We start from the raw sequence: 12,282 nt of genomic DNA on the forward strand, positions 1-12,282 counted from the left end.
TTCCTTCTTCCAACTCTAAAATCGTATTTCTACCCAAATGTCCTAAATCAACCAGTTAGTTATCCGAATCATGCGACTTCCCCTAATAAACTAGGAATAAGGTTTCGACTAATCTGATGTGATTTAAAACGATTTCTGCTGATTCTTTGCCTTGCCCATCCTTTCGTGGACGGCTGAAGTTCAGCTTTAATACAACTTGCCTGGAAGAGGCTGTGCTAGCATTCTGAAAGTTTATAATTAAGTTCAGTGTTTGCGTGTGGGCTCGAGTGGGGAGGAAAACGACCATAATTATAGAGTTTCGGTTGTGAGTGCCTGCGAGGCTTTTAAGTAGCAGAAACACGAGAAACGGATAAAGCTTTCCTCACTTTTAAATAAAAGTCGCACAGGAGTTGCCGGCGGCATTCGGGTGCCCTTGGCGCTCTGTTGGACGCGGGCGGGTTGGGACGCTTAAGCATCTCCCCCCACCCCGCCACCTCCCTCCTCCCGGTCCTGGGTCTGAGGCCCTAGTCCAGGAGTGCTCCCAGAGGGCTCTGAGCGTCTGGGGCCTCGGTACAGGAGCTCTGTTCTCGGGACAGGAGACGACAGCGCGCGCGGAAGTGCGCTCGACTTGTCCCAGGCCGAGGCCGACTCTCTTCCCCCACTTCCTCCTGCGCGTTGGCTCAGCCTCCGGGGCGGTTCCTCCTCCTGCTCTGCCTCCTCCCACTGGCCGCGGCAGCGCTCTGGCTGGGGGTGCGGCGCCCAGACCAGCAGTCCCGAGCCCGAGGCGCGGCGGTGAGCGGCTGAGCGAGAGGGAGGCGAGGGGCCGCCCGCGCTGCTATCCCCGCCCCGCGCGCCCTGCGCCCCACTTCCCGGGCGGCCGCTCGGGAGCTCAGCCCTCCTGCTTCCCCCGGCGCTGTCCGGGACTCGCCGGGAAGCGAGCAGCTGGCAAGTTTCGGCGCGCGCAGGCGGCGGGCCGCGGGCACCGTGCGCTCCGGGCGGGGTGGCCGCGTCTCCGGGCTCGGCGCCCCGCGCGCACTTCGGCGATGGCTTCCCTGCCGCGGCGGCGGCTGCGCCTTCGCCCCCGCCGCCTCCTTCTCCTTCTCCCCGGATTCCTGCTGCCTCTTTGCGGCGCCTTCAATCTAGATGTGGACAGTCCTGCGGAGTACTCTGGCCCCGAGGGAAGTTACTTCGGCTTCGCGGTCGATTTCTTCGTACCCAGCGCGTCTTCGTAAGTGGCCGCACTTGGAAGGGGAGTCGGCCCCCTCCCCCATCGCGCGCACCCACCCTGCGATTTCCCACAGGGAGAGATCTCTGCAAGAGATCCCGGCGCCTTTCTATCCGTTTCCTCTAACCCTCCCTCCCCCCACTGGGCGATTTAGGTTCTGGGTGGATGCAATGCTTGGGGGAGGTGAACCCGCGCACCTCCCACCACCCAGTTCCCCCTTCTCCTCTCCTCAGAGGGAGCGCTTTGAAGCAGACCTGTGCTTGAAATTAGGGGAAAGTCGGAAATCAACAAAGGCTGGTATGGCTGGACACCGCGCCGCCTTTGCCGGTGTCCGGGACTTGGTCAATTTAATTTCCGAACTTCTTTTTCTCCCGTACTAGTTAGCCTTCCCTGGAGTCTTTTTGTTTTTTGGCTTCACAGACTTAAACACCCGTGTTTTTCGCTCTTCCTAAACAAGCCCTTCCCAATTCTTTACTCCTCTCGGTCTGATTCTGTTTCTCCTCATCTCCTTTTCCAGACATTCTGATGACTAAAATGACCATTCTGTCGTAGTAAATTCATTGTGTCTTATCTCTGAGACTGTCAAACCTTTGCACATTTGAGGGTGAACAGATGAATTGGATGTGTCATCTGTTCTTTTTATAGTGATTCATTATTTAGGTCATTGTTCAGAAAGAACAAGCATGTTTGCTGAGTTTTCACTCACTAAAGGTCATTTGAATACTGTAGTATTTAAGAATTCAGTTATGTTTCAAATTGCCAGCGTTTCGCGTTGCACAGGATTTGGAACAGAGTTATTGTCATTATTGGATTAAAAGTTGTCTCTGACCTTACCGAACGCTGACGTCATTCTCACCACACCACCCCCTTTTTTAGCGTTAGAAATACTGATTTAATGTGTTCCCTGGATGTCTTCTGATGTTTAAATCTTGTTTCCAAGAGGGAGAACTGTTCTTAGAGTTCTTTCTAAGCTCTTAGAAATTGTAACAACGTATTTTTGTTCTTAATTTTTTTCTATACTTTAAAGTATGGTTTTTTTGGGGGGAGAGGGAGGATAATTGTAATGGTCATTACTTTTTAGTACTATTTTTCCTATTCCTACATGCCTAATTTGAGGATGATCTAAATATTTTTCCATGACTCTTACAACATTCGTCAGGATGTATGCTTTTATAGTGCAGAGGATTTTAGTTGCTTCCAAGGGTGCTGTTTTGGATTTAATTTCTACAGAAATTCTAATAATTTTGAAAATATATATTGTCTTTTGTCAAGAGTTGGTACTTAGAGTAGCCAGAGTTAGCACTTAAATACTTACAAATTGATGGAGTGGTTTGCAAATGTTGCTCTTGATTCGGTGGCAACCCTCTGAGTTCTGTCGTGTAAAGACACATGACAAAATGATAAACTTTAAGTGTTTTTACTATGGAAAATGCAGTAATACTGAACTGTTAGCATATTTCCTATTTTTGGTTGCGAGGCTGGATGGCTAATTTGTGATTAGTCATTGTAGTTGTTGAATATACTATGACCTCACAGGTTTGTTTACATGACCTCCCACGTGGGCCTTTAATGGTAAGGTAAAATTGAACTTGGTTTGGTTTCATATAACATTTTGAAACTTTCTTCAGTGACTTTGTTACTGATAGACTAGTGAGGTCTAGGTATAGCCTAAGATAAAAAATATAAATCAACTTTGAGATTAAAAAACCCCAAAATATATGTAAACAAAGGTTTCTACTTCTGAGCTTTTCAGGTTTAACAAAGATTAATGCAAACTTATGCTTAATTTTGTAAAAGGGTACTTTTAAAGTTAACACGCATTGGAATCCAGGGTGCATGAGGATGCCATTTACAATATTACCAGCTGCATTTATTGTTGTTATTTGGTGTGATAATAAACTTCTAAAGGGAAAAAAAATTCACATAATAGAAAAGTGCTAATTAAAGTTTCCTTTCTTCTGAAGGAAGAGTGCTAGTATTAATGAGGAAGCAAGGGTAATGAGGTCTCCTGCTGCTTCCGGTTTCTATAGGTGTCTAAATACCTCTGGCAAGCTATAGAACTGTTTTCTGTCTCATTTTTCTTGTTTCTTGTTACAGAAAATTGTTATTGAATTATCTCCATATTGTTGTGAAAACTAATGAATCAATGTTAATTAAAAAGAAGGAAAAAGAAAGTACTAAGCAAAAACATTAAGGTGACTCCACAATAAAATTCCTCCAGGAATGAGTCTTAGGTTTGAAGTGAAAAGTCACAAAAATTATGATTTGAAAAATATAGAAAACAAACTTATGGTTACCAAAGAGGAAAGGTGGGGGAGGATAAATTAGGATTTGGAGATTAGAAGATACAAACTACTATATATAAAATAAATAAACAACAAGGATTTACTGTATAGCACAGGAAACTATATTCAATATCCTGTAATAAACTATAATGGAAAAGAATATGAAAAAGAACATATATATTATATGAATATGTGTGTATAACTGAATCACTTTGCTGTACACCAGAAACTAACACAACACTGTAAATTAGCTATACTTAAAAAAGGAAAAAAATTGTGAAAAATAAAACATTAGCACTTCCTATTATTTTTCCTGTATGAATTAATTTATGGTGACTATATTGCCAAACTTAAAGTAAAATTTAAATACTGTATACAGGCCAAGAAGTAAAGGCATGTTTTTCTTGTGGAGAATAATTGGAGAAATTAAAAATTACACCCTAGGCTTAGTTATAATAATGATATCTTACATTGCTTGACCTATTTTATAATTTACAAAGCACTTTTACTTGTGATATCTCATTTTACTCTACACCATAGACCACCAGGGGAAATAGGGAAGCAGATAAATTCACTCTTACAGAACAGGAAACTGAAGCTGGAAGAGTTTGCAGCCTTTAGCTGTTTGAGTGGGATGGTGTGGGGTAAGGGAAAAGATGGGAACAAAACGCAGAGGAAATGAAATTCAAATTACGTTTAATTTTTTGTATTCAAATTTTAAAATTTTAAGAAGAAAATGAATAATTTTCTTACTTTTAAGATATGTTATACAGTTCTCGTTTTACATATATATTTATTTTAAAATAATGCTATAGTGAGCAACACCGGATTACAAGACTTGCTTTTTCCCCTGTTAAACACTGTTGGAGCCTTATTTACAGTTACTTCATGTCCTATGACCCCAAAGACAAGGTGTGGGTGAGTGTGCCCTGGTCGCAGAAGGTCCCACAGAACATACAATGGTTCTCAATCCTAACTTCCTATTTGCAACACTTGGAGAGCTTTTAAAACCATACTGCTGCCCTGGCTTCATCTTCGATCTAAAAGCAGAGCTCTAACTTTATATTCAACAGCCTGTGGATCATTTCTTCTTGAGTAGAAAGAATTTTACAAAAAATGAACTCTTTTTCACCAAGTGATGTCAGTTGTACCTCTGTTTCTATTAATGGCACCATCATTTTCTCTGTCGCCCTGCAAATAATTTCATATTCCTCCCTCTCATTTTCTATTTTTCTTTGTCTCTCCTACTGGACACCCCTAATATTAGTCAGTGATTAGTCACCAGGCAGAAGATCCTAGAAATTCTTCCTTGTTAATGTTTCTTTTTTTTATTATTATTAATTTATTTATTATTTATTTTTGGCTGCATTGGGGCTTTGTTGCTGGGTGCGGCTTTCTCTAGTTGCAGCGAGCGGGGGCTACTCTTCCTTGCGGTGCGCGGGCTTCTCATTGCAGGCTTCAGTAGTTGTGGCTCGTGGGCTCTAGAGGGCAGGCTCAGTAGTTGTGGCGCACGGGCTTAGTTGATCTGCGGCATGTGGGATCTTCCGGACCAGGGCTCGAACCTGTGTCCCCTGCACTGGCAGGCAAATTCTTAACCACTGTGCCGCCAGGGAAGCCCTTGTTAATGTTTCTTGCATCCACCTCTGCTTTCCACTTGTAGTTTGGCCAGTCGTTACAAGCGTGGTCTGTGGCACTCAGGTCATCACCCCTCTGCCCATCATTTAGCTCTCAGACCTGCAAAACGTCTTACATGTTTCTAATAGTTTTATCTTTCTGAAGCATCTTTTGATCCTGGTATTCTGCTGCTAAAATTTCCTCGAAAATGTTCTCATGTCCAGAGATAAAGTCCAAACTGCTTAAACTGAATGAAGGCCCCTTTCAGTCTGTCCCAGTCTGCATCTACTTTTAAAAGCTTATGTCCCGTTTCTCTCTTCACCTTTGTAACCATCTTCACAACCCTTTACAAAGCGACACCAGCTTATTTTACTGTGGCTCTGGCTATATTGGTTCTTCTTTCTTTTTTTAAAAAATTTATTTATTTATTTTTGCCTGCGTTGGGTCTTCTTTGCTACGCGCGGGCTTTCTCAAGTTGTGGAGAGCGGGGGCTTCTCTTAGTTGCGGTGCCGGGCTTCTCACTGTGGTGGCTTCTCTTGTTGTGGAGCACAGGGTCAAGGCGCACGGGCTTCAGTAGTTGTGGCTCGTGGGCTCAGTAGTTGTGGCTTGCAGGCTCTAGAGCGCAGGCTCAGTAGTTGTGGCACACAGGCTTAGTTGCTCCGTGGCATGTGGGTTCTTCCCGGACCAGGGACCAGGGCTCGAACCTGTGTCCCCTGCATTGGGATGCGGATTCTTAACCACTGCACCACCAGGGAAGCCCCTGGTTCTTTTTTCTTATCATAAATAATATATGTGCATAGATTCTATCATCATTATATACTTAGAAGGCAAATCCTATGTTGATTTCTCCTGCTTAAGGCCCAAGGTTTATAGGATATTATAGAAGAGAAGGGAAAATGTATAGGATTTATAGTTAATGCATCTGTTTTACATCACATAAATGTTGACTGTAGCTTTTTTTTTTTTTAGTGAAAGGTAAATGAGACTGGAATTATAGCTCTTAAGTAACATTCAGTAACACGTTTCTTTATATATACGTATATGATAATTTTTCAGAAGTTCCTTTTGGTGAAGCCTCACTGGTCAACCAGAGTCAGCCAAAATATATTAACCATGCTTTATCTTGGAAAAGTCAGTGCTGAAAGCAGCCAAATAACTTAGTTCATTTGGAGAGTTTAAAAAATGTACTTGTCATTGTTTGGCTGGTTGTCTCTCCTTGGTAGTCAAGGTCATGTTCCCTGAAGCAGCTGCCCTTAAAGTACACTTTGGATTGAAAGTGCATCCGAAGGGCATCCTCCTGGTTGGCTTCTTGAATCCTCTTGTCTCTCCCATCCTCTTCCCCTTCCTCCCCCTCTCCGTTACTACCTCCCCTTTCTTCTCTCCTTCTCCCTCCCTTGCCCTTGCTCCGCTACCTCTCCTCCCTCCATCGTTCTGTCCCTCCCTCTCTCCTTTCTCCCCCACTTTCCCTCCCTCCCTCTTTCTTATTCTCTTCCCCCTCTTCCCCCAAACACACATTGCTACTCTTTATCTTTCAGAATTTCTTGGCATGATATTAATGGCTTGCTCATATATGTAAACCTTAATTTTAAAGTCATTTAATGAAAATGATTCGAGTCATTTAAAAAGAATGGTGAAGGGCTTCCCTGGTGGCACAGTGGTTGAGAGTCCGCCTGCCGATGCAGGGGACACGGGTTCGTGCCCCGGTCCGGGAAGATCCCACATGCCGCGGAGTGGCTGGGCCCGTGAGCCATGGCCGCTGAGCCTGCGCGTCTGGAGCCTGTGCTCCGCAACGGGAGAGGCCACAGCAGTGAGAGGCCCTAGTACCGCAAAAATAAATAAATAAATAATAAAAAGAATGGTGAGGATGGGGATCCTGATACTGTTCTTGGGCAAACTTTTTGGAAGGGAGATGGATTCTGTCAGGAAGAAGTTGCAAGCATATGAAACTAAGTTGCTCAGCTTCAGATTTTTGCTGCTTACCAGAGAAATCTCTGTCAGCCTCAGCTAACTCTGTGTATCTTCCCCAACTCTCCACCATTGTCAGGAAATGTTGCAAGCCAACTATTACCTATCCTTTTTTTTTTTTTTTCTCTCTTGAGAGCTTGCGTTTGGGTTAATTAATGGCCCTTGAAAACAGATTTTAACTTTTATTCCTACTTCATTAAGGAGTATTTTATTGTTTTTAGTTCTGCTGTCATCATCTTGTATTTTTATGATGCGTTCACATTTTCTAAGTTTACTTTTATCTAAACTATCCACATTCAGAAATTTTCTTTTTTAAGTAATTATAGTGGGCATTGTTATTTCCATTCAATAGAACAGGAAACTGAGGCTCAGAGATTTAAAGTGACTTTCTCAGTTGATTTATATGGTGACTGGAACCTTTAGCCCCAAACTGCCCATTAGACAATGCTGCTTATATTGCGAAATTTTTTCTGGTCTGTCACTTCTTTTACTTTAATTAAGCTGTTGTAGACATTCATTAGACATTCCTAGATGAACTTCAAGTCGTAATGATTTAATATTTTTGTAAGGCGTTTCATTAACAGGCTGTTTTTTGTTATTGTGGCAGAAAGACACAAGACATAAAATTCACCCTCCCGACACATTAACAGGCTTTTGTTTTCTGTAATATGTGTTGCTTTTATAGTCCTTAATTTTCTCATATAGCATCTTTCACCATTCGGTACCCTTTAATCTCTACAAATACTTAATTTTTCTCTCCACACCTCCCTCTTAGGACTTAACATTTGTCTAAGGCAGTCTTACTGTCTTTATCTCTCCATTTTTCTCTTTTAAAACTTTCTATAACACTCTTAAAAGGAGCTTAAATATCATGTTGACACTTTGCACAAAGAACTTTATTTCTCAGCTTTTTCCCCTCATTAACCTAGCACTTAGAAACTGAGAATGCTCACACATTCCTTTTATATTATTCTACCATTTCTGTGGCATTTCACCAATGTGCAAGACTGCACATGAAGGTATGCTTAGGAAAACTTGATGAACACCCATATTAGTACATCTAATTACCATCATTTCATGCCTATAATGTGCAAATGGTCTGATGAAAAGCAGCAGTCTTGTTCCTGATCCTATCCAAGGAACTAGAGCTCTGTGCTGCCAATAGTGAGTGCAGTTTCCATTCAGAACTCTCCTCGACGCCCTTTTTTCTGTCTTTGCTGAAGTCTGTGTCCCCTAATAACTTTCCAGCCCTCTCTGTCTTGAGTACCAAGTAAAGAAAGTATCTGAAATCCAAAATTAAGAAGAGAAACGTTACAGAAAGAAATTATTTTAAGGATAATTTAAATAATCAGATGTTTATTAGAGGATGATTTCTGCATTCTACAGGGGTTGGTGATAGTGGAGATGGCTTTTTATGTATGGCTGTTCTGATTGAGAATTATAACTATCAAATTTACTTGCTACTCAGTTGTCAATTTAAAAAGCTTTTCTTGAGTGCTTGTTATGTGGCAGCAAAAAGATGACTGAGGGTTCCCTCCATTCAAGGAAGCAGTTTATCATAAGGTAGAAAGAAGTGCTTTGATAAAAAAGTATTAAAGATTCTGTAGTGTGCCATGTGAGGACAGTCCAGAAATGAGTTTGCTTGTAGTTTTCTAGGCAAATTCTGAGAATCAGCTCCTGTCCTGATCTCCTGGAACTGGCCATTATCCACAATATGAAAATCATACACATACCTGTGCTCGTATTACCCTTATTAGGGCTATTGCAGGAATGAGCCTATGCCTCTTCAGATGTAGACCTGAAAAGTATACTTATCTGAAATATTTTTTTTTGCCTATCATGTACTAAAACATCATTTAATCCAGATGGGGAGGGGCAGTTTTGTGATTTTGTGGCCAAATTTTTGACCTGTTGAAAAAGGTAAATTTCATATATGTGTGTGTGTGTATAATTTAGCTGTTAACCAGCTCTGCTGTAGAAAAGGAGGGCATAATGATACTTAGCTGCTCTCTTATTCATGGGGGCTGAGGGCTATCTTAGTCAGCTTTATAATATTTCTTGCTGAATGAAAACTAAGTTGGCTATGAGGAGAAAGAGCCAGCATTGGTGTTTTACTGATGCCAACTATGACTGCATAAAGCTTTATTAAACAGGGTGTGGTTTGGTTGGGAGTTTTGTCTTTATCTTGAGTATGGAGTTTTAAGATAAGTGTACGAAAACGGGGTTCCAGCATTTCATACAGCCGTCTTTTGACTGGTCTAAATATGATTTAGCAAATACATCCAGAAGAAATGAAATTGATAAATAAAAGTTAAAATGAAAGCATTCCATATTTAAGATGTAGGTTTGTTCATAACTTCACAAAAAAGTGAAAAGCAATTATGAGTATTTTCTTTGCCAGAAGAATGTAAGTGGCTTAGTGTTTAACAAGGAAATGAAATGATAATGGTGACAGCATTTATTGAGGGCCTTCTTTGTCTATCTGTATCCTGTTTTCTTCTCCTATATTTCAGTTAGCTTCTTCTCAGCCTCTTTTACTCTATCCTCTTTCTCTGACTTAAATGTTGTTGCTTCCTCTCTTTCCACTTCTCTCTGAAGCCTCTCCCTGTGTGAACCCATCCGTTCCAAGTTGACATTCTCAACACGTTATCTCTAAGGGCAGAACTCTCCTCAGAGCAACAGACCACCAATTAGGTGTCTCACAGGTGTTTCGACCTAACATGTTAGGAACTGAACTCTTGGTTTTCCTGTAAGTACTTAGTCTGCCTTCTGCTTCCCTACTCTCTGGGCTTTTCTAGCACAGTAAGTGGTTCTCCCATCCCTGCACTCCAGAAAGAAACCTAGGTGGCGTGCTTTATTCTAATCTTCCCTTTCTACCACATTCAAGCCTCCAGCTGTTCCCGTTCATTCTACTCCAGATATTTCCCAAATCTGCCCGTGCATCTCCTTCTCCATCTGTCCTCCCAGCCTAGTTTACCGTCACCTCCTCCCTCAGGTGCTCAAAGTCTCTCGCTTTTCTTGTTCCATTTTTGCCCCCCCTCCCCCTTAATACTTTCCCCATGAGGTGCCACATTTCATTTTCTTTATTAGATCATTCCCTTGCTTTAAAAAACATTCAGAAGCTTCACGTGGACCTTATGATAAAATCCAAAAGTTTTACCTGGCTAAAGGACCTTGTGTGATTTAGCTCTTGCCAAGCTCCGCAGTTTTATCTTGTGCCATTCCCAGCTTGCTCTCCTTTAGCCACACCTCTTTCCTTGTAACTCTTGGAGACTAAGCTCTTTCCCGCCTTGAGTCTTTGTACCTCTGCCTGGGGCCCTCCCATCCACCTCTCCATCCCACTCACTTAGCCCCTCACTCCCAACACACAGACACTCCTTGGCGACCTTCTTCTAATCCCGTACATCTCAATTTACTTAGAGGTAAATCCCTTTGCTGCTTTATCTGAAAGAGGTCTCTTCTCCCTGTTCTTTAAAGATAACTTCCTTAGACATCCCTTTATCCAAAGGAAGTGTCTCCCCTCCATTCCTTAGAGGTAACTTCCCTTAATCTAAAGAAGGTCTCCTCTCCTTGTTCCCAAATAATACCTCTCAGCCAATTGTTGGTTCTTTCGTAGCACTTGTAACAGTGACTAATTTTCTTGGCAAGTTTCTGGATTTCTTCCCAAAGGGAATGTAAGCTCCACTGAGAGCAGGAACCAAGATTGTCTTATTCATCCTCGTTTCTCTAGTGCCCATAGCTGTGCCTTAGTAGAGGAGACACTCAATCCATATTTTTTTCCTGAATGAATAGAAACAACTAAAGAAAAGATCTCTTTTACTTAAAAATCTGACTCCTGATTATTTTGTCTTTTGCTAATTTTATCCTGTTAAGAAATTGAATAGTGCTTCTATTCTTTGACCAGGAATTGATTAGATTAATCCAGTGAAAAAAGACATTCGTTAGTCACTATTAAAAAAAAAATTGAAGTATGTAGTTTTAAAACAAGGTAAGTTTTCCCAATGGAAAAATGATAATATTTAAAATTACCATACTTTAGAACTATTTATTTAGAATCATTTATTTTTTTTGTTCATTATTCAGGATATGGAAAGTGTACAGAAAATCACACACAAAAAAAACAAAAATCAAGAGAAATGTCCGTGTCTGTAGCCAGCATACATTTTAAACAAATTAATTGAGCTATAATTGACATATAATAAACTGTACCTATTCAAAGTGTACAGTTTGGCCAGCATAAATTTTTAAATGACATATAACCCTGAAGTTGCCTTATAATGTGTTACTAGGATGAGTAAACTATATTGAATAATGTATGTATGTAAAAGAGCACCAAGTGAATAATGAAGGTGGATTATGCTCTCAGTGAGTGTTTTTTAAAGAATATTTGTGGATAAAATCAAGAGAATGATTGCTCTTCCTAAGTCATAAGATATTATTTATGCTTTTGCCACTTAAAGTCTTGTCTTGCCTTTTGTATTTTAGCAGGATGTTTCTTCTGGTGGGAGCTCCCAAAGCAAACACTACCCAGCCTGGGATCGTGGAAGGAGGGCAAGTCCTCAAGTGTGACTGGTCTTCTCACCGTGGGTGCCAGCCAATTGAATTTGATGCAACAGGTAAATGTTGATGCCGTGGTCCCTTTTCTTAATTTCTTTTATTTGATATTTTCCGCCTACCTTTGCCTCTCCCCATTTGAATAGAATTTTATATTTTTAATAAACTTATTTATTTATTTATTTTTTGCTGCGTTGGGTCTTCGTTGTGGTGCGGTGTGCGGGCTTCTCATTGCAGTGGCTTCTCTTGTTGTGGAGCACAGGCTCTAGGCTTGTGGGCTTCAGTAGTTGTGGCACATGGGCTCAGTAGTTGTGGCACGTGGGCTCAGTAGTTGTGGCACGTGGGCTCTAGAGCACAGGCTCAGTAGTTGTGGCGCACAGGCTTAGTCGCTCCGCAGCATGTGGGATCTTCCCAGACCAGGGCTCGAACCCGTGTCCCCTGCATTGGCAGGCAGATTGTTAACCACTGCACCACCAGGGAAGTCCCTCCCCATTTGATATGTTTCAAAACATGATTTAATTTTTGAAAGTACTTGCTTTAGCTTAAATGTAACAATTTAGTGAAATAATATGTATAAGCACTTCAGATCCCCAGAGAAAGTTATATAAAGACAAATGACTTATTATATGATTTTTTTGTACAGTTTTGTGGCATATAAAA

General features: G+C 41.5%; 1 protein-coding gene across 3 annotated transcripts in view; it reads left to right on the forward strand.

Annotated features, from left to right (window-relative positions):
• Positions 1–404: 404 nt before the first annotated feature.
• ITGAV (integrin subunit alpha V) overlaps positions 405–12,282 on the forward strand; it is an 87,143-nt gene continuing 75,265 nt past the window's right edge. For 2 of the 3 annotated variants that reach the window (XM_079924128.1, XM_079924130.1), the window contains exons 1-2: positions 405–1,207; positions 11,554–11,684. In XM_079924128.1, the coding sequence (XP_079780254.1) occupies positions 1,023–1,207; positions 11,554–11,684 (316 nt within the window). In that variant the 5' untranslated portion in view covers positions 405–1,022. The remainder of the gene's footprint in view (positions 1,208–11,553; positions 11,685–12,282) is intronic. The other variant, XM_079924129.1, reaches the window with a different exon arrangement.

The sequence above is a fragment of the Stenella coeruleoalba genome (assembly GCF_951394435.1).
Source record: "Stenella coeruleoalba genome assembly, chromosome: 6".
In the NCBI taxonomy this organism is placed as follows: Eukaryota; Metazoa; Chordata; class Mammalia; order Artiodactyla; family Delphinidae; genus Stenella; species Stenella coeruleoalba.